The sequence below is a fragment of the Protopterus annectens genome, chromosome 16.part0, assembly GCF_019279795.1.
Source record: "Protopterus annectens isolate FY-2018-M chromosome 16.part0, PAN1.0, whole genome shotgun sequence".
NCBI classification, from domain to species: domain Eukaryota; kingdom Metazoa; phylum Chordata; order Ceratodontiformes; family Protopteridae; genus Protopterus; species Protopterus annectens.
The window spans coordinates 246438635-246462476 of record NC_056750.1 but is presented as its reverse complement, the minus strand read 5'-3'; the positions used below and the strand labels follow the sequence as shown (position 1 = coordinate 246462476).

Genomic DNA, 23842 nt, shown 5'->3' with positions numbered 1-23842 from the left:
GCTGTTAGACAGAGGCACAGTATACTAGCCTCGAAAAAGGGCATAGCAAAATTAATTTAAAATGGGTGGCGAAAGCCAAACACACTCTGGCTAGGCTTATAAATGCCCTAGGGCAGATAGCCTAGTATGAACCTATGAACCATATATCCTTAGCTGCCACAACAGAAGCCTTTTTAATCCATACTCCTAAATACTTCATCTTATTGTGTCCTCATAAATATGGGTATTGTATTACCAATTCATATGTGGGTGCATAATTTATGGCTATAGCCCGTTTAATCTTCATTAATTTTATATCCTGAAAAGACTTGAAGCTGTCTCAAAATGTTCACAGCACTGAGATGTCCTTCTGAACCTATCATGTACAAAATATTATCTGCAAATAAAGACAACTTTTCTGATTATCATACCAATTACATCCTCGAATTTCTGAGTCACTTATTTTTTGCCAATTGCTTTACATAAAAATCAAATATCAAAAAGGAAAGAGGACAACCCTGCCAAATTCCTCTGTTCAGACAACCCTCCCACTCTAATTCTTGCCCCCAGTGCTTTATATAGCCTTCTTATTAACCTTATTATTGTATCAGAGAATGCAAATGCTTCCACTGCCCTATGCGCAAAATCCCATGTTTTCTCTGCACCAAGACCCACAGTAACAGCTGTACTTTCTTACATTTGGCTTCCATCTGGACCATCATTGTTCTGTTAGTGTTGTCAAATGTTTTTCTCTTCTCTACAAAACCATGCTGAACCATATCTATCAATGTTGGCAGCCCCTTTTCTATTCTTTTAACTAGTACAGACAGACACTTTATGATCACTGTTTAAAATGGATCTATAAGAAGTGGAGTCTGATTGGTCTTTTCTCTCTTTAGGTATTACAGCCACCACAGCTTTCTTCCAAGATGTTGATACTTCCATCCTTTTAAAATACTGTTAAATAAAACCTTCCAAATCTTTGTCACTTTCTTCTCTTCAGACTTCCACAGGAATACCATCTGTTACTGGAGAGTTTCCTGCAGATCGATTATGCATCACCATTTTGTCTGATCTCTTCCTATCTTAACTGTTAATTGTTGAGACTCCATCTACTTGTAACCTTGGCATATTCACACCTTCCATATCTACATTTGTGCTTTGTCTTGACTTCTACACTTCTCTGCTTTATAAAAATGTTCATAAAATTTCTAAAATATTTCCAATACCTTGACAGGATTTCTGGTTATTTTTCTTGTTACAGGCTCCCTAAGTTTGGTGACAACCCTTTCTACTTTCTGTTGTCTAAGTTGTTGTGCTAAATGTTTTTGTACTCTTGAGTTATTGTGAAAAAACAGCTGCCTAACAACTCATGCATATTTATCCAGATACTCCCTTACTTTCTTTTTAGCACTCTGCAGTTGTGCCTCTTCTTGTTCTGTGGATTCCCCTTATTCTGCAATATTTTAATTTTTTGTCAAGCCCTCTAAATAATTCCTGTCACATCTTAACCATATTTCTTTGTCTTTTATTTCTACACTATTGTTAAACTTCATTTTCAATTTATCTCACATACTAGCTACAACTTCTAAAGAAACTTCTATCTTCCCTGATAATTCTTCAATAATTTCCACTACACATTCCTTAAATTCCTCTCTTTTTAACAGTTAGGTGGAAAGTGTCAGTGTCTCATTTTTACTGAGTTTTCATCTTAGTTTTTATTGGTGCATGATCTGAAATAGTTATTGGATGTGGGTTGAGGCTTTCAATTAAATGAACATGTTCGTGTTAAATATAATGTCCATCTATTCTAACCCAGTTATTGTACCTTGGGGAATAATACATTCTCTGAGATCCTACTACTGAATTCACATCTCATACTAAATATTTTCATAAATTTCATCAGAAATCTACCCCTCTTCTCTTATATTTCCCTTCCAGGTTCCCCATATCCAACCACACTGTTGAAAATCAAGTTCCAGTCCTCACCTATAAGTAATATTCCCTGCTGAAAACTGATTTCTCCCAAAATTTTCTTAAGCACCACAAGAGCAGTTTTTGCGGAATATAAATACATGCCAGTGTAATCCTCTTCCCTTGCCAGTAACCCCTTACTAGTTCAAATCTATTATCTTTTTCCTCTTCTATCACTATTGGAGCTACTCAAGCAATTAGAATAATTACTCCCCTTGTACTTTGTCCCAGATATTCTGCTTAATATCCATCCTAGAATTCTTTCTTTACCAAATTCACATGCTCTGTTCTTTCCAAATGTGTTTCCTGCAGCACTGATATTTGCACTCTGCATTTTTAAATAAAATTCAATATTCTTACCTTTTTGTCTAAATCTGTAAGGCTATTTACATTCCCAAATAACAGGGATAGCACAGCCATTATGACAAGAAGCTATTGTTCCCACCTGTTATGTGTGACAACATTTTGAATGTATATTTCCAACATTTGTGTTGCATGCAGACACTGTTTGGCAAGCTGATCTTTTTACAGTTATTTCTTGGCATCTCCATTTGAACCTATGTCACATTCAAGGCTTTTTGTTTTAATGAACAACTTTAGACAAACTAAATACAATTTCAGAATACCCCATAACCTATTAACTTAAACACACAAAACTACCTATCTACATCTTCAAAAATGAAGTGTAAACTTATGATAGGGACAATCATCCCAAATTGACAGCTGTACACAGGGCATTACCTGATCTAAAATGTAGGTTGTCTGTGCTAAAGTGCATGTTACAGCTTGTGCTTCCACTTACACTGATTGTCTGCTCTTGTCTTATCTCTATTCCCCTCCTGGATCTGAAAAACAGCTTGTGTGCTTTTAGAAAACACCTTTCAACCTTAAGAAAAATAGCAGTGGCTATCTTTAAATAAAACTAAATTATACACTATTCTGTTAAATGCACTGAAGTATTAAGGCTGTTAGGCAAGCTGCTATTTTTATTCACTTCCAATAATTTCAAACTGTATTTTTTACTGAACTGCTTACCCTTGCACCATCAAAGTTTGCATTTCCCTCAGCAAACAATGCTCAGAACTATTGCTTGTACCTGCAGACAGCCCATCTCCATGGAAACAGTCAGCAATGAGAAAAATCAGCTAACAACTCTGCAGATGCATGCAGGAGTCTTTGTCAATATCATCAGAATGTAAATCTGCCTTCAGATGTTGACCTCTTGACTCCCACTGAACAGTTGCTAAAGGAAAAAAAAAGCTATCCTTGCATATGCAAAAAACTTAATGCTTCTCAGGACATTCATTTTGTCTTATTTTTCAAGCCTACTTACTAATAGAAAATACTTTTTTTTAGATTAAGCCAAGGGCATTGCTTCAGACAACTGTACATAGAATACATTCAGTGAACTTTTACACCCCATCCCTACCCCAGCAGCTCAGGATTACAGCATATCAACTTAACTGGCTTTTGTCCATCCTCTCTTCTTTTTACATTGTAAAGTCTATATTTTTAACTTTAGTACTTCTTTCCTTTAATATCTTTATCACATACAACAATCACTGAAAAGACTTGCCCACATCTCCACATTTAAAATACCCCTGAATGCATACTACACAAAACTTTACTATATAACATGCGATTTACATTATGAAATGTTTTATACAAGTACTATTAAAACCAAAAACTGTTTTATTTACAGTTACTTTCTCCCCCTTTAAGTGTCCTTCTAAACATTAATGGCAGAGTCAGGTATATGCCTTACAGTCCACCAAGAGTGAGGTATATGCCTTACAGTCCACCAAGAAGTTTAGCAAAGTCAACAAAAGTGCAATCTTTCTCATCCACGTTTTCTTGGAAAGCAATATTTCACAAATGTTGATCGAGATCTTACAATATCACATTTATTCACTAATTTCAGTATTGCTGGCCTTCTTCCTGGTCATCTCCATCTCCCAACACCAGACTATAGTTCAAGTGCAAAGTACTATAGATTCTTCTAGTCAACTCCTTTTTTTTCTCTCAAGTATTTTCCTTTGGAACATTGGAAAAATGTTTCACTGGCAAAGTCTCTCCATAGTCTTTATTGTTAGAAGAATAAGAAACAAGAGTCTCATTCTGTTTGATGGCTCACTTTTTGTTGGATAAATTTTGTATTTCCTCCTTAGTCTGTTCTGCATCAAAAATGTCTTTGACCTCCAGGATGAAATATTCTGAAGACAGCTAGATATAGCAAACTTGAAATCTCACAACAGCCTCTTGACATTCTCTGATTGCTGGGATAAATGTGCTTCTCTTCTGCCTGGTGTACAGTGAATAATCATTTTTTTACAAATATGCTGCTGTCTCCAGTTTTTAATACTCTTCCCTTCTGCCACTGATATGTCAGGATGAACTCTTTCAACTGGCTGCATAACTGTATCCTTACTAATACAGGTCTTGGCTGCTATCTCTTGGCCAGGTATTGAGCATGAACTCAGTGTGCCCTTTCAATTAAAAATCCTATTGTGTAACACCAGTCCAGTTGCTTATTTATGTTTTCACAAAAGTAATACACAGTCTATTCCTTCAAGTTTTTCTGGTATAGCTGGAAATCTTAGGTTTTCCTTATGTGCTCTGTCCTTTAAATATACCTATTTTTGAAGCAGTTCTTGCTTTTCTTCACTTCAACCTCAAAATTTTGCAGTTTTATCAGTTCATCTGAATATCTAGTTAAAGCTTCTTCTATTTTTCAAGCCTGTTATTTGAGTTGACATATTCCTTCAGTGTTTCATTTATTTTAATCAGTTCTGAGTATATTTAATTTATTTTTTGCAACAAATTACTGGAAGCAATCTCCTGTACCAAAGATGAAGCTTGAACTGCTTTTTGCAGAGCAGCTGCAGGATTCTTCCCAGTCATTGTGTTTTCTGTTCACCTTTTCTAAATGATTTTTTTTAGGTTCTCTACATGCTGTCTTTGCTGGCATCCAGGCAAGGCACTTACTAGTCAGTAATTGAATTTCAGCCAAGCTGGCAGAATTACTAGCTCTTATTTCGCAGGTTATTTTTTCATACTGGGAGAGCAAAAATTAAGCTGTTGATCAGTGTGTAGCCATCTTGGAAATCCAAAGTTTTTCTTATCTTATCGCCTTTGCTACAGACTTTATGTATCCTTCCTTTCCCTCTCCTAAGACTGTTTTAATTTTACCATTTTGCTTTTAAGAACTAGTCTATTTTTGTCATTAGTTTTCTTTAAGTATCCTTATCATCTTAACTAAACACTATCTCCTATCCTGAACATTTATTCTTTTTACTAAACTTCTTTATTGTCCCTGTCCTTTTCATAAACTTGCAATTTATTTTCTTATTTGTATATTTGTTTGTCCAGTCATTGCTGGCTTCTGATCCCTATGACTGAATTCTCCAGTGGGGTTCACTGCATACTGAAATGTAAACTGAAAGTATACCGTCAAAGGGCGAGTCTGGTCTTTCCAGACGAAAATGCATTGTGGGTTCTGGACTTTGAAGCACTCCATGACTGATGAGAAGAGTGGGTATACAGGGCTGTCACTCTGGGGCTGGCAGAGACTTTTTAATATGCCCTAACCCCCTTGGTATGACAGCTGATATTTGTGTGGATGGGAGTGAAGTAGGCATTGCAAAAGAAATAAGGTGACATGCTTCTCTAGTGTCCCAATCCATTACATTTATCGGCTAGAGAACCTCAGCCATTACCTTTCTCAACCAGAAGCTGTGGCACTGGGTGCACCCCCAAGTACATCCTCTCCCTCTTCCTCCTTCATGACAGAGTCATGCTGGTGTTGCCTCATTGTTCTTTCCTCACCCCAAAATCATCAACTCCAATTTCCAAGCCATTAGTTGAACCCAGGTTATCTAGGCTGGAGCCCAGAACTTTGCCTCACTAAATCAAGGCGCTGAGCTGCTATGCCTTTTATTGATAACTCAGAGCAGGATTTGATCATCTTTACAAACTTTATAGGACAGCATGTTCTTCTGTTTGCTTAGTGGCACATGCCCTGGAGAAACTCTGCTACAATGACATTGTTGCTGAATAACATCATTTGCCTTATTACCTATTGTAATATCTTGCCAAGTTATTAGAATATACTGCATATTAGTACAGATATTGTCAGTTCTTATTTAGCTAAATGTTATTCTGGAGTACTTCTTTGTCTGCCTTCACCAAAAATGGATGCAGCTCAGCAGACAGTACCAACTACCAAAAATAAACTAAAATTAACAGATAAATGAAACAGTGCTCATAATTACAAATTACATTACAACAGGTAACTTTTTTACCATTTTATTACAAGTACTTAAAAATCAGAAACACAAAAAGCCATCAATTCTAAAAACTGAAAATTATTTTTGAATCAAAATATGCACTACATCAGGTCACCACTACTTTGGTGGCCTTGAGGATAAGAATCACATAGTTCAGAAACAACTCTCCATTAAGTTTTAAATAAACAAGATGTTTGCCTTTATGTGTCAGTTTTCTTATCATCAGTACATTGAAGGTTTCTCGTCTCCTTTTGGATTAGTTATCTTTTCACAGTTCTTCCTGATGATGTCATATAGTTCCACCTACAAATACAGATACAGAACAGTCAGCAGTAGACACCAGTTTATGCTAAACGTCAACATAGATATAATGGGATTTGGGGGTGACTGAAGGAGAGAGTACCTTCCTCCCAGTCTGGTTTGTGAGCACAGTAAAATAAAAAAAGGTGATAACAGAACATTTACAATAAGAAAACAATAAGATAAAAAAAATAATAAGATAAATACTTACATAGAAGCCTCTAATGTCCAGCAGCATTGACCGCATTTCAGCATAAATAGCCTCATCTTTTTCATGCACTAGAGTGCGATAGTCCATCTGAGAAGAGAAGGACGTCAAAGTAGTTATTTTTTTTTCATGTAGAAACAATATATACTTATTATAACTAGAAAAACGGAATTATTTTGTCCATTATCATTTAAACTGTGGAATGACATAAAAAATAGATGTAGTCAGAAATGTGTAGAATTTTTTCGTTTAAACTTTAGACTTGAGACTGTGATATATTTTGGAATTTTTACATTAAATGTTAAGAGTCAATAGCTTACTAAGCAGCTAACTACCAAGGAGTCTGCTTGATACACAGCCCAATTATACTAGTGGATCTGCTCTCAAAATAATGCAGAAGAGAGAGGGGTACACCATCATACCTAAGCTGGGCTGCACATTCTGAGGCCACATGTCAAACAAATAGCACAATCCATTCAATGAGAGAAATGAAACTCTTTGTTGTTGTGCTTTAACTGTATACACAAATATACAAAATACAGAGGAAAGAAATCTGGAGTTAGAATGAAACCATCCACCCCACCCCAATAAGTGCTGCAGCCAGTCCATGTCCTCCTAATTCTCTCCTTCACCGATTTCTGGCTCTATTCAATCATCCCTGAATACCTACAATCCACTGCTCTCTGTCCTCATCTACAGGTAATCTTGGGACCCATCACTCATGCTCTACAGGAGCAATGGGGTTCAAATGGAGAGATGAAGTCAGCAAGCAAAGGAGAGTAGTAGTGCTGAAACCATTCATCCTCAAGTCTTGTTGAGTACCTTCACGAGGTGGACCCTGTTTCCACAAAATGTCACCAAGGTGACACCGATATATAGACTGTATTTATATAGCATATATCATGGACAGAAGTAGGTCAAAAATTAAAAAAAAGAGAGCTGGGGGCACAAGACCCAGTACAAAAAAAAAAGTGTCCAATCCTGGTAGGCGCACTGGTGCTAGGCTGGAAAAGATGACAATGTAGAATCCTCAAAATGCAGAAACTTTCCTACAATGGGACAAGGCCAGGCTAGGCCCAGGGGGAGGATGGCCCCCTTGTTGTACTTCCTAGTAGCAGTCCACAATCACAAAAAAATGATAGGCCAAAGAAGAGCCATAAAGACAATAAAGTGGACTACTGAGGATAAGAAAGAAATTATGTATTGTTACTATTATGCAAAAAGCCCAGAATTTCTAGATACAAGATATACAAAATGATTACGAGAGAAATTAGAGGAAAGAAAAATACTTCCGCAAGAAAAGCTGTCAGAAGCTTCAAATGAAAATGTGTTCATTAATACAACATATTTGTGAAAAACAGTATATAGATCAAGGAACCTTGATCTGTCAGGAAAAAGCATATGAGGAAGTGCGAAAATATAAACAACAAAACTAAGAGATATTTGAAAAGTATAAAAAAGAAATATGGACATGGGAAAGGGAGGTTTGATATGATGCAGTATTTATGCAAATGAGAAAGCCAAATTAATCAATGTAAAGAAGGCAGCATCAAAGATATCTGAAGAGAAATACAGGCAAAGGCATCTGGATATGGAAAATTTCACAATAAAAAAAATATCATAAAAATGGAACGTAGAGAAGATCAATAAAGTAGAAGTTAAAAAAAATAGAAGTTGAAGTTATGGAGTGCCTGCAAAGGAAAGATTTGATATAGAAGGTCTAACACAGGTTACATCACAGCAGAATGGAGTGAGCTCCCAAAGCAGGGAGAAACAGGAAGATCAGGAAACATCTGAAGAAGAAATATGGACATGGGAATTTAATATAGTGTAATATTTATGCAAAAGAGAAAGCAAAACTAACCAATACAAAAAGAGCAGCACCAAAGATATTTGAAGAGAAATACAGACAAAGAAATCCGGACACGGAAGACTTTACAATACAAAAAAATAAGAAGACAAAGAGGAAAAGTAGAAAAGGAGATTAGTAATGGAAAAGTTAAAGAAATAGAAACTGAGGTTATGGAGCAGCTTCAAAGTGAAGGATTCAGTGTAGAAAATCTAATTCAGAAAGCACCACAACAGGATAGAGTAATGGATATCCAAATTAAGGGGAAACCAGTGGAACAGGAAGCAATTGGTCAGGTGCCATATGAAGATAACTTGGAGCCTTCCACAGGAAACCAGTACAAATGCTCACGTAGAGCTAGACAGCAAGGGAAGGATTAGGAAACTGGAAACTCTGATGTAATCAATGTTGAGGAGTGATAGGCCAGTGAGTTCCTATGTGATAGAGCAACAGACGGCGCAGGATAAAACTGATGAGACTGTATCACTGGAAGATGCTATAGAACCTTCTATAGAATGCCTGCAGGAATTGGCAAACAAGGGCTGTGCTCTCAGTTTGGAAGAAAATGAGCTAAGAGAAGAACTGCTTGATTTAATAGACATGGACAGATACAGCAAGATCAATAAAAGAAATAGACTGCAGAAGGTTAATAAAACCCAAAAAGTCAGAAGTCTGATAAAACAAATGAATACAGTAATTAGGACTGTTCATACAGCGCCATGCAATATAACAGAAGTAAACAGGATATATTACTATGCAGCTAAATTAATAACTGATAAAGTTCTACCACAAGAACACAGGGTAGTGAGGGAAAGGAAGCTGAGAAATCGAATACCATCATGGAAATATCGAATAGAGAAAATTAAAAAGCAATTAAGACCAAGAAGTGTCACTGTTAGAAGACTATAGAAGAGGGAGTAGATCAACAAAAATACTAAGAAATATAGATGTGATAAAAGCAATGCACAGTATTAGAACAGACCAGGATCTATCATGCACTATCACAAATAACAAACTAAAAATTTCAGCACAGGCAGAAAAACTTAGAAGATATGAAGATAAATATAAAGGAAAAGTGCAAAATAAGCAATTTATTGATGACCCAAAAAGGTTTTATAGAGAACTGGGAAATAAGGTAAAAGGAATTGACAGACTGCCAAAAAAAGAAGAAATGGATACATTTTGGAGAAGTATCTATAAAGATCCCGTGGAACATAACAAACATGCTAAATGGACAGAAGAAGTAAAAGAAAGAATAAGAAGTTTAAAAGTGCAGGATATGAAATGGGATGAAATAACAGCTAGAGACTCAGAAACAAATTTAAGAAAAGCCTCTAATTGGAAAACCCCAAGCCCAGATGTAGTACCTAACTCCTGGTAAAAGGTATTACCATCTTTGCACGAAAATTTAGCCATGAGTAAGAACTATTATATGTGCACCCAGAACAGACACCAACCTGGCTAACAACAGGAAAAATGACTTAAGAGTGAACCTGCAAGCTACCCTAAAAATTATAGACCAATAACTTGCCTTCCAACAGAGTATAAGCTATACAAGGGATTGATGCTGACAGAGTTTATAGTCATTTAGAAGAAAACTCAATTATGGCAGTAGAACAAAAGGGCAATAAAAGAAAGTCATATGGAAGAAAGGATCATTTGTCGTTAAAGTCATAATGGAGAACTGTAAAAAGGGGAAGAATCTAAGCACAGCACGGACTGACTACAAAAAAGCATTTGATAGTATCCCTCATTCATGCATAAAAGTGTGCTTAAAAATGTATAAAATACACCCCACACTGTGACCATGAAACAGTGGCAGACCACTTTGCAATTAAACCATGATAAAGAATAAATTGTTATCCCAGGGATAAAATTTCAAAGGGGGATATTCCAGGGTAACTCTCTTGTCACAGTTACTATTCTGCCTTGCCCTTAATCTATTAAGCTGTTTACTCAACAGGATAGGCCATGGCTATAATCTGGCTCCTAGAAAACAACAAAATGTAAAGACTTCTCACCTTCTCTTTGTCAATGATTTAAAACTGTATAGCTCATCAGATGAGGAACTGAAAGCACAACTGCATATTGTCAAAACTTTTTCAGATATAAGAATGTCATTTGGTCTTGATAAATGTGCAAAAGCAACCTTTAAAGCAGGAAAACCGCAACGCTAGGAAAACATGTTTGGGACAAGAACGTGATATAAAAGAACTTGAGCAAGAAGGGGTGTACAAATATTTGGGAAATGATGAAGGATCAACAATAAAACACAAACAAATGCAAATAAAACTTAGTAAGGAAGGAATACTTCAGAAGACTTAAATTAATCCTGAAAACAGCACTGACATCTAGGAATAAAATCCAAGCTATAAACCAATTTGCTCTTCCTGTCCTAACTTAACAGTTTTGGAGTGACTGGCCCCAAAATGTATTGGATAAATTAAATAGGAAATCAAGAAGGATGCTTCATGCTCGCCAAATGATTTATAAAAATCAGTGCATACCAAGATTATATATTCCCCATTCCGAAGGAGGGATGGGCCTCCTTGAAAATGATTATATGTACAGATCTGTAATCGTGGGAATCTACACATATTTGCTGACCTCACAAGACCCAAACATAGTGGAAGTTTTGAAACATGAGGAGAATAAATCTAAGATGACTTCTCTGCTTAATCTAGCAGAAGCTTATCGGTCCAGCGGGATGGAAATCAAACCAGAAGTAAACAAAAATCAAGCAGCAACTGAGTGTGCCAAAAAAACAAAAGAAAAAATATAAGGTGAAGGATCAGATGAGAAGGCAAGAAAATGTGGAAAAAGCATAAATATAGTTGCAAGTATAGAAAACATCTGGAAGAACCACATGTTGATCAAGAATGAACACAGGAATGTTTAAGGAGAGGCAAATTCAAACCAAGAGATGAAGGGTTAATATTGGTGGCCCAAGATAGTGGGCTGTGTACACATTGGTTTATAAAGTCCATTGAACATGTGGAAGAAACAGACAAATGTGGGTTTAACTGAACTGGAAACAGTTGCACACCTTGTTGCCGGTTGTGACATACTAATGGCAGAAGGACCGTATACTGAAAGGCATAATAATGTGGCGAGACTGTGAAAACATTATGGTACTGAAGTGGCCAAAAAACACTGGAAACATGAGCCACAAGGCATCATAGAAAATTAAGAAGTCTATATTACATGGGGTCATCCATTACCAACAGTTCAAAAGATAGATGCTAGAAAACCGGACATAGTGGTCCAAAAGAAGAAGACAAAAGTAGCATTGATCATTGAAATTGCTACACCCAGTGACTACAAGTCTTGCGTACAGAGGGAGACACAAAGTCATAAAATATCAGAATCTGTAGGCAGAAATGAGAGCAATATGGAAGAAAGATAGCCAGATAGTTCCAATAGTGGTAGGAGCAACTGGATTCATAAAAACAAATTTAGAATCATATTTAGATTTGTTACCAATGCATGTAATTCCATACGAACTGCAGAAGGACTCATTACTAGGCACATTGTGGGTGCTGCGAAGAGCACTACTGGCTGATACTAAAGATTGAAACAATACTAATTTCATGAACTTTAACAGTACTTTGACTTATGAATGGGGTCTATTCCCATTGTGGTATTAGAAACCCAAAAGACTTGGAGAAATAAAAAAAAAAACAGCAAAAAATAAAAAAGCAAGATTGACATGAATCATCCATATTCCAGCTACCACCAAGCACTGTTCCTGCCCCCCTGACCCTCACCCAGAATCCCACCCCTTCCCTCTGTGTGACCTCTGATAAAGTGGCAAATTCATGCCATCTCTCTTTATGGTCTTCTACCCTCCAGTGGATTCATGTATACTATCAACTACTTCACTTACCCCAGCCAACTGTAGCTGCCCTCCTTGGCACACTATCATCCATTCTGATGCACTTTACTAAGCAAAGCCTCCAGAACTGTACACAGTACTCAAGGTATACCTTACATCTCCACTTTGCACTAAAAAAAATACATATGCCTCCCTTGTATCTCCCTACTCTGTACACAGCGCCCAATGTCTTAATGGCATACACCACAGCATATCCTCCTCTGTGATGCATGACTTACACCACAGCACACCCTCCTCTGTGATGCATGACTTGCACCACAGCACACCCTCCTCTGTGATGACGCATGACTTATGCCACAGCACACCCTTCTCTGTGACACATGACTTATGCCACAGCACACCCTCCTCTGTGATGCATGACTTACGCCACAGCACACCCTCCTCTGTGACGCATGGCTTACACCACAGCACACCCTCCTCTGTGATGCATGACTTACGCCACAGCACACCGTCCTCTGTGACACATGACTTATGCCACAGCACACCCTCCTCTGTGACGCATGACTTGCGCCACAGCACACCCTCCTCTGTGACGCATGACTTGCGCCACAGCACACCCTCCTCTGTGACGCATGACTTCCGCCACAGCATACCCTCCTTTGCACGCCCTCTTCTGTGATGCATGACTACATTTAGAAGTATCAGGCTGTATGATGTATTATGTAGTTTAGGGGTATCAGGCTAGGTCATAACCTGATTAAACTGCGATACATGACAATTTAGGGGTACCAGGTTGTGTTACAGCCTGATCAAACTCTTATGCATAACTGAGTTTAGGGGTGCCAGGCTCTGCCATAGCCAGCTCACAATGTCACACAAGTGTGTTTAGGAATATTGACCTGGGCCCCAGCCTGCCCACAATGTAGTGAGTGAGAGTTGCAGGCCTATGGCTCAGTCCACTCACAGTCATATATAATGGACTTTAGGTGTGTTGGCTTTTGCATTGTCCATATATGCTATAATGCACAACTGACTTTTGGGGGACCAGCTTGTGCTTCAGCCCATTCACAGTGATGCATGACTGAGATTAGACGGGTCTGTATAAAACTGTTCTCATAGTGTGACATATGAATGAGTTTAATACTGAAGACCTGTGTCAGATTCTTTTCACAGTGTGATACGTAACCAAGTTTCAGGGTCCTGGCATGTATCACATTCCTCTCAAAGCAAGATGCATGACTAAGTTTTGGGGTGTTGGCCTGTGCACCAGCTTCCTGATACTATGATGCAAGACTGAATTCAGAGATACAGTCCAAATCGTTAACCTTCTCAGGATTTTCTAAACCCATTGATTATATTCCGTATTAATTCCTTAAACTACCCCTTTGAGGTGGATGAGTTGGCACTTCTCATGCTGTAATGGGAAAAACAGACTACAACAGGCAGGATCTCATTTATAAAACCATTAAAACAGCACAAAATCCAGACAGAAAAAGAAAAAAGCAATTCACAAGACAGCAGAGGGCAAGGCACTGCACCCCTGTGTAGGGGGCTTTACCTTCAAAACCAGCCTTAATTATTTTAACTCTGAACTCATGCACTCTCACAGACATTGTGCAATCTTAAAAGTCAAAATGACTGGCAACATTCTGACAATATAGATTCTTTCCCTGCCATTTATAAGAAAATCAATGTTTTAATTACTGATTTTGGGACTCCAAAGGCATCACTGTCAGTCCGGCATTCATTTGAGATTCAAATATGCAGCATCTGCAAGCTGCCCAAAGTGAGCTTCTCCAACGAAAATGAGAAAATACAGACAATGATAAGTACTGTTTAAGCACTTTTCTGATGCTCATTATGTATTATCTGTTCATGGGTTCATAGATTTATACTAGGCTAATGACCATCAGGGTCTTTATAAGCCTAGCTGTGCAACCCAACCCAGTTTTGTCCCAGAGTTTCTTTGATGCCTACATGGTGGGGTATGTTAGCAAGGAGGTAGCAAAGAGTTATGTGGGGTGGTTGTTAGTTGGGGATTAATTTAATTACTGTTAACCTCTGTCCCTCAGAGACATGAGGGCCACACCAAGTGTGGTGGTTAGTTGGGGATTAATTTACTTACTACTGACCTGTGTCCCTCAGATACACGAGGGCCACACCAGGGATAAATGTGTGATTTCCCATCAGATGATCAAGGTTTTGATTAAACAGGGTGAGGAATGAACTCTGCTTCAAGAGGATGGGGGATCTTTTTCCACACTGCGGAGATCCTTGGAGGGACATATCGATCTCTCCAGCATGTTCTATTTATGTCACAGGCAAAGTTGAGGTCCTCGGCTCTACTGTTGCTGGTGCTGTTTGTTTTGTGGATGTGGAAGAGATCCATCACTGCTGGATCTGAGGATGCCTATGTCAGGTATAGATCACGTCTCAGTAACATGTACGAGATGGAGTACAGAGACAGGACCTTAAAGTGATCTGTGTAGGACAGGGTATTCATACTCTGGATTCTTCTGGTCAGGAACCTTTCAGGGCATTCCACCTGTTTCAAGTGCCTGGTTAGGTATACCAAAAGGGAATCTGTACTCAATGATGGGTCTGATAAGGGCTGAGTAGAGTGGTACTATTACATCCTTGTACCTGGATGTCATACCCTTGCTTATGAGCTGGGCGACATAGAATGATTTTCTTATCATCTTGGCTATGTGTTGGTTGAAGGCCAGACTGTACATATGTTCCCAGATCCTCAACTACCATGTCAACTCTTAAGGGAGTTTTATCAATGAAGTAATTAGCTTGGGCAGACAATTTCTCAGAGGGCATCATAATTCATTTCTTTGTTGAGTTTTAATTTGTGGCCTTGGCACCAGTCATTTTCTTGTGCTAGATCCTCTTGCAGGATGAATGTGTCATGGGGAGGGGAATCTATGATAGCTCCCAATTTACAGTCATCTGTGAACTTGTTGAACCAGAGGCCTCTGACATTAGCTTTGACTTCTGAGAAGTAGATGTCAAACAGGAGCGGGCCCGACATGGAGCCCTGGGGTACTTCGCTGGTCAATGGTCGCCTGGTGGAGGTGGTCTCACTGATCCTGTTAGCCAGTTGCATTTATTACTTGTGCCCACCCAGTTATTGTTCTTCATCACACAAGTAATGTGAATTCCTCTTGTTAGTATAAATACAGCCGGTTAGTGACTGTGTACCTACATCTTATGTTTCACTTCTGATGCAGTCTGTTTGCTTATTTGGAAAGTTCGGTGGTGATGATGATGATGGTGGTGGTGGTACATCATCACAGAAAGCCACACTGCATTATGCATGTTTTTTTTTACTCAGGCACATCATTTTGCCTTTTTCTTCATAACATACACGAGACATGTGTCTATATCTTAACAGAACACACACATGGATGTTGCCCATACTTTGTACTAAGTTCTGTTGTTCATCACTGGTTATTCTTTAACAATATGCCGCTGCATCTCTAATATGTTCTTACAGCAGAACACATTTGTCATTTCACTTTAGAATTCTATGGCTTAATGTGGAACCTTCTGTCGTAGAAAACACATTAAAAGGCGCATATTAGAAAACATCAGAATGAATGGAGGCATTAACAGCGCAAAACTATGCAGCAGAACAAAAGTGGGATCCAATAATGCTGCATTTGTGATGCAGAGGATAACGTCCTGACAATAATATGGGTGATAGTGATTTGACTAGCAACTAAGCTGTTTGAGAAGGTAGCTGGACAGGTAAAGGGGATAGTGTCTCTCCTGACCTAGAAGTGGAACTTGGGAGGGGGGGGTGGCTCACTCCACAACATCGATGACATCTGGCAGAAACCAAATGTTAAACATGCCATAAACTATACTTGGATGGATGCTTAACCTGACAAGCAGTGCATCTTTTTGGATTTTGCCACATCTGTGTAAGCATATACATGCGAAGGGACATCTACCAGAGAAAGCCCATTGCATGCTTCATCCCGTCATTTTGCTAGGTGGGTTTAGCTATGGCTCAGTGGAAAAATCTTAAACCACTCCTTATGGCTGTCTAAATTACAGCACTACCTGTCTGACCCTTGCACTGGTGATGAGGAATGAAAGAGACTACTGGTTGGGAAGGGGGTGATGACTGACAGACGTTGGGGCAAAAAGCAAAAAAAAAGGGAACAAGCTCAGAAATGCATAAAATCTACAGGTGTAGTCAATGAAAAGCTCCAGTTACACACAAGACACAATAATACTATCCGCTGCATATTTTCTCAGGCCTGAATCTTGTTTAATAGGAAAAAATAGACCCAAAACATAACTTTAGACACATGAGACACACAACATCCCATATACAATATAACCTAAAACATACAAGTTAAACAGCAGTGTAGACGCAAGAAAAACAAATATTACTGACCACTGAGTACCATGTTCCTCACAGACATTTCTGATAGTAACTAGAGCTGAGAAACAGACCGCACTGTTTACAACTTCGGAGTACTACCTAGGAAAGTCCTCTGAGCCCCTGCATCACAAAGCATGTATTCCATCACACAACAGACCTCTTACCCATCAGAGATGGATAAAAATACCTTTGATCAAGCAAGTCCCAAGATTTTACAATTCTAATAAAACAGAAAGAAACATGCTGTCATGGATACAAATGAGAGGCTTGGCTTGGCATCTTAGCATGCCCAGATTCACTGCTGTAACACATCTAAACATAATAATTATATGCTTGCATTAGAAAAATACCTACACAAGTAGAAAAAGTTTAAAATAGTCATCTGTAAGTTAATTTTGTAATAAAAGTCACTTTTGATCAGTCCTTTGCTGCAAAGCTCCGTAGTCTAGCTGGCATGCAGTAATAGAGTGAAGCAAGCTGAAACATGACGATTATACTCACTACATGAGTCTCTTTGGAGGCCTTGGCAACTGCATCTCCCCGCTCCAAAAAATACCTAAAGAAGAAAACATGACATTAAGAAAAAGTGGTAGTTGGGACAGCTAAACACCCCCTCACTTTACTAAACACTGGGCATCTTCGAATGTTTCATTCTGTTTATTATTAAAGTGCAGTACTGCCTTCTGTTCACAAGATGATACAAATGGCAAACATGGTTTTAAGTAGATTCTCTGGATGCATGAAATCTATGCAGTGAAGGTTATGATCAAGCAGAAGACTTTTCAGTTACACTTTATTCATACTTAAGGCTTTTGGCACTATTATTCAAACTATAAAAATCACAGCACACAGTCACAGCTGCGTGCTTTGGCATGGCCACCTGATGCATGAAAGTAGAGTAGGGCAGTGGCTAGAAAATCATACTTGGCACTAAAACTCTCCCTTTGCCCCCCCCCCTCCCAATTATGAAATGTTTGAACATTGTAGCCAAATACTCCCAAATTTATAAAATATTTATAAAATGTATCCAGGCTTCCTATTATAAAGTAAAGTATTCATATATTGTGTCCAGTAGGGTCTACTTCATAACACTGAAATTTCATAACATTGAATTTCATAACATTGAGACCATAACATCGAAACTTCAACACACTGAAAACCCAAAATATCGAAAACTCAGAACACAAAGTGTGATTCATAACATTGAAAACTACATTGCACAAGTAAATAATATCACCTTCACCTACTTCGTTTCTGCAGGGGGGCAAGCCCCCCGGCACCCACCCATGTGGGGGGCTCTGCCCCCCCATAAACTCCAAGACTGCACTACAGTGAAAAAAAGTTAATTTCCTAACCTCAGTGTATGGTGACTGTGATACATAACTTTTTTCCACTGTAGTGCGATCTTGGAGTTGATATATATAACTTACAGGGGTGTGTGGGGGGCAGAGCCCCCCACATGGGGGCTTGCCTCCCTGCAGAAATGTAGTAGAAAGTGTTTGTTAGTTAGGTGTTGTTATAGGTGGCGAGGATGTTATTTACATATGTATTGTAATTTTCAATGTTATGAAGCACACTTTCAATGTTGTGAGTTTTCAATGTTTTGGGATTTAGATGTTTTGGTTTCAATGTTATGAAATTTCAGTGTTATGAAGTAGAACCGTCCAGGAGCCATTTTAAATATTTATACAGTGTATCAGGTTATCACCACATTATAAAATATTATACTTTGTATCCAAGATATATATTGTGCCCAAATACTACCCTGCAGCAGCTAAAAGTACACATAATCTCAACCCTGAAGAAATAATGATTTTTTTATGTAAATCATGGATCTATGAATATTATAATTAGCACATTTTTGTCACAAAGAATGTGTTACCAGCAGGTTGCATGCTCAAATAACCTAATTTGAATGGTAATATTGTAGATGGAGTTATCATCAAAACTTGCAGTTTTGGATAGAAATCTTCACCATACTCACAAAAAAGTATGGAATCATAGACAGGATTTTAACAAGACTTACTTTGATATGTTTGTCTGAAATCCCTCCACTTTTGTTTTAACAGTATTTACACGTTCCAAAACCTTTTCCTGCAAGAAAGAAAAAGTGAAAGAAAAAAAAAATGCAGTTCAATCGATATGTTCTATTCGTACTTATTTAGCTGCAGTGTTACTGGGCAGAGTACCACCCGCGTAGATATGATCGACTGAACTGATTACCGCACAGTAAATTTCATGTTGGTCAATTATTTCATCAGCATGTCTAAAACCCATACTCCTGAATATTCTAGCTTACAAAGTTCAGATACTTATTCTGAAGATAAATGGCTCATAAAAAATAGTTCAGCACACAGACAAAATATCAGAGACACTGCATACACTAGTGTTAATATAAGCATAAATAAATGCACATAACCAAGACAGTTATTAATAATACACAAGTAAAATTTTAAGGCTGGGAAGTTAAAAGTATTTAAGAAAAACAAAATAATTTAAACAGTTCTAGTACACTTAATTCAAAAAACAAAATGTCTTCCTGCCATATTGCGCCATTTTATGGTAAGGTGGAATCCTGACTTTTTGAGGCATATCAAAGCATCTTTAAAGTTATTCCTTATGAGAATTTCAATACACTGAAGTGTCAAGCTCAAGAAAACAGGAGCCTAACACTGTGTTCTACTATCACTTCTTGAAGTTACTAAAATACGGATACAGAAGAGCATCTGAAAGCTCCGTTAAACCTTGGAGAAAGCCTGCTACTAAGATGTAGGCAGTTAACCAGGAAAATTAAAGTCGATATTAATATGGCTTACATATGGCAATGTTTTAAATTCATTGTTGCCTCTCCCCACTCAGACCATAAGCTGCTCCCTTGCCCTTGATAACTCATTCATTTCCCCCACTGGCTGGCTGAAGTCACATGACAAGTTGTAGTGATCATCGGACTGAGGCGAGACGTTACTTTCAGGTAATTTGATTTGTTTTTGTTATGCCGTATCCTCTGTCCAGCTGCATGCTTGTCATATGGGTCAGCCTAAGGTAAACTGGCACTCTCTAGGCAAAAAGTCTCTGTAGTGAAAAAGGCTCTATAGTACCCCCCCCCCGTCCAATATATTCTGGCCTTCACTACTGTTTTCTTCTTTTTTCCTCATAGTTTGTCTTACTCTTCATTTTATTCCTAGTTATTCGTTAATTTAACCTCTAAGCAAGACTGTACTCTAATAACTGTGAAGGAAATATCTGTATTAACTCACTGGGGGTCTAGATGCTCTGAGACGCACTGTAGACTTTATAAAATTAGAAGTTATGTACCTACCATAACGTTTCATGTTAGTTGTCTTCTTCTCGCCTTCTTTCTTGCTGGATGGGGTTCGGAGCCGATCCTCGGCTCTGACTCGGCCACTCAAAGCTCGAGAGCTTGTTCCACCAGCTCGAGGCTCCCCTATATCCCACAATGCTAGGCGGTAACTCCTCAGATCTCGTTTGAAAGCTACGCCCAGCAAGGAAATTCCATAAAAGGAACAAAACAAACTCCTCTAGGTCTGTCCAGGCTAGGGGGAAGGAGGGTGGGACGCAAGAAAGAAGGCGAAGAAGACAACTAACATGGAACGTTATGGTAGGTACATAACTCTAAATGTTAAGTTGTCTATCTCGCCTTCATTCTTGCTGGATGGGACCGCCCCTAGCACCTTGTCCGGTGGCCCTATCGGAACAGACTCTTGAGTACAGTGGAACCAAAGTTGGCTCGGTCCCTAGAGGCCAAGTCCAACTTATAATGAGAAATGAAGGTATGGGGAGAAGCCCAAGTAGCTGCAGAACAAATCGAATCAATAGGCAGCCTATCCTGGAAAGCTATAGATGTGGATAAAGCTCTAGTTGAATGAGCCCTGGGTTTGGATGGCAACTGTTGATGTCTGATCTCATACACAAGGGTAATCAACGAAGTAAGCCATCTAGAGAGAGATACTTTAGAAACTGGAAGGCCCATTCTACCTTCTGCATAAGAAACAAACAGTTGGTCAGACTTCCTGAATTGCTTGGTCCTGTCTAAATAGTACCTAAGTTGGCGATGAACGTCTAAGGAATGTAATTTTTGTTCTGACCTGTTTGAATAATTAGGGAAGAACACAGGAAGAGCAATGGTTTGATTCAAATTTGCCAGTGAAGCTACCTTAGGCAAAAAGGACGGGTTAGTACGCAAGGACACCCTATCCTTATGAAACAAAAGATAAGGGGGTCGACTACACAGAGCATGGAGTTGAGAGACTCTTCTAGCTGAAGTGATAGCTACTAAAAAGAGTGATTTCCAAGATAGTAACTTCATTGAACATGAAGCCGCTGATTCAAAGGGGGGAAGAATTAAGGACGCTAGAACCAAGTTGAGATCCCATTGAGGAGGGAGGATCCCTGATAGGTGGTTTGAGGAGAAAAACTCCCTTTAAAAAGGCTTTGCAGAGTTTGTGAGACATAATGGAGGACTCTGAGACTCCAACATGAAAGTTCGATATTGCTGCCAATTGAACTTTGATGGTAGACTGAGATGAACCTGAGTGGAAAAGTTCGGCTAGAAAGTCTAAAACTGATTGAATGGAAGCAGTGAAAGGATCTATATTCTTTGACTGCGCCCAACAGGAAAAACGTTTCCACTTACTATGATAAATCTTCCGAGTGGAAGATTTATGAGAGGCTATCAAAATATTTAGAACTGAGTGAGATATTAGAGGAAGCCTGGCTAAAGTTGGAATTGGAGGAACCACGCTGTGAGGTTCAGAGAAGGGAGGGAGTGGTGCAACTGACCCGACTGATGGGTCAAGAGGTCTGGAACTGGGTCCAGATGCCAAGGTTGCTCCAACAGATAACGGTGGAGAAATGGGAACCAAACCTGTTGAGGCCAGTAAGGGGCAATGAGGATCATGGAAGCTTTCTGAGCGATGGCTTTCTGTATTAGTTGAGATATCAGTGGGAAGGGAGGAAAAGCATACAGAAGTCCCCGGGGCCAATTGTGTACTAGAGCCGCCTCTGCTGGGGTGGCCTGGTTGGGGAAAGAGGGTGAAAAATCATCGCACTTGCTGTTTTGGGGAGTAGCGAAAAGGTCGCAGCAAGGCCGGCCCCACTTTCAAAAAACTTTCTCCAACACTGAATTCTTCAGAGACCACTCGTGAGGCATGAGAATAGCTCTGCTCAATTTGTCCGCAATCACATTGGACTTCCCGGGAATGTGCGTTGCTAACAGAAACCGCTGAGAAGAAATCGCCCATTGCCACAGTCTGAGTGCCTCTCGGTATAGGGGGTAAGATCTGGTTCCGCCTTGTTTGTTGATGTACCACACTACAGACATATTGTCTGTCTGAATTGCTATAGTTCCCTTGGGAAGAGAGTCTTGTAAGGCTTGCAACGCTAAAAGCACTGCTGTCATCTCTAGGACATTTATGTGCAAGTGGCACTCAAAGGTTGCCACATGCCTTGGACCTTCCTGCCCTGGTAATGCCCCCCCCCCACCCGATCAGGGAGGCGTCCGTTGTCACTGTAGCAACCGGAGGGGAAGGGACGAAAGGTCTCCCTAGGAAGAGCTGGGGAGATGTGATCCACCAAGAGAGATGATTCTTGCACGACTGTGTTATCTGAATAGGATGGGACATTGGAAGTCGTTGGAAAGACCATTGTGTGAAGAGCATCCATTGTAAGATTCTCATATGGAAGCGAGCTAATGGTAGAAGAGGGATGGCCGCCACCATAATCCCTAAGACCTTCAGGATCAATCTGGCTTTGACTTTGTTGCTCTGCAAGACAAGGGAGACCTGTCTGTGTATGTCTGCTATTCTCTGCTCTGGGAGTCTGGCTGACATGTTGACTGTGTCTAGATTTGCGCCTATGAAGGTAATAACACGACAAGGCGACATGACAGAATTTTCGTAATTTATTGAAATGCCTAGTGTTTGACATGTGTGAAAAGTGTAGTCTTTGGCAAGAAGCAAAAGATGCTTGGTGGGGGCTGTAAGGAGCCAGTCGTCTAAATACGGAAACACTTGAAATCCTTGTCGTCTCAGATGAGAGGCGACCACTGCCATGCATTTGGTAAACACTCGGGGGGTTGTAGTGAGTCCAAAGGGCAGGGCCCTGAATTGGAAATGACTGGTTCCCAGCCTGAAGCGGAGGAATCTCCTGGAGCGTCGACTCATTCTGATGTGATAGTATGCATCCTGGAGATCTATTGAGCACATCCAGTTGTCCCGCCCCAAAAGGGGTAGAATGGACTGCAGCGTGACCATCCGGAACTTTGTTTTCTTGACAAACTTGTTCAAGTTGCTGAGATCCAAAATGGGTCTCCAGTCCCCTGTTTTCTTTGGAACCAAAGAATTTGGAGTAGATTCCAGATCCTTGTTGGTCTGCTGGAACTGGTTGAATGGCTCTTTTTGCAAGCAGCTTTGAAATTTCTAGTGCTGCTTGCTCCCTTTGACTGGGTGGAACGTCTGGAAGGGATTTTTTGGATTGCTTTGGAATGAGAAGGAATGGGATTCTGTAGCCTTTGGAAATGATAGACTGTACCCACTTGTCTTGAGTTAGGGATAGCCAGGCTTCTGGGTACAGAGATAATCTTCCCCCGACTGCCTCCGAAGGTGGACAGTCGGGCAACACCTCAGGGATGCTGAAAAGGCTGGTCGGAAAAGGTTTCTTGACTGCCCTGATTCTGCGGGCCCCCTCTGCCTCTAGGACGGCGTCTACCATTATTGTTCCCCCCTCTGCCTCTGGGGGAACCGACTCTGTCGTCAGGCAAATCTCCCTGAGATTGTTTTGGAACCACATCTTTCCCCTTCTGGCCTTTGGGGTAAGGCCTAGAAGGAGTAGAAAACGGACTCCGGCGGCAGAGAGTTTTGCCATCAGTCTCGCACCTAGTCAGGGTTTCCTTCACTTGAGGACCAAAGAGGATGATCCATCAAAGGGAGTTAGTGAAGGGCCTTGAAAGGGTCCGCAAAGTTACATAGCCGCATCCAGGCGTGCCGACGCA

At 39.6% G+C, this 23842-nt stretch overlaps 1 protein-coding gene across 1 annotated transcript in view; it reads right to left on the bottom strand.

Moving 5' to 3' along the window:
* Window positions 1–6242: 6242 nt before the first annotated feature.
* Window positions 6243–23842, bottom strand: part of PSME2 (proteasome activator subunit 2) — a 126313-nt gene continuing 108713 nt past the window's right edge. Inside the window, exons 8-11 of the mRNA XM_044058891.1 lie at window positions 18860–18927; window positions 17335–17389; window positions 6751–6837; window positions 6243–6542 (exon numbers count right to left, since the gene is read on the bottom strand). Of these exons, the coding sequence (XP_043914826.1) occupies window positions 6462–6542; window positions 6751–6837; window positions 17335–17389; window positions 18860–18927 (291 nt within the window). The 3' untranslated portion in view covers window positions 6243–6461. The remainder of the gene's footprint in view (window positions 6543–6750; window positions 6838–17334; window positions 17390–18859; window positions 18928–23842) is intronic.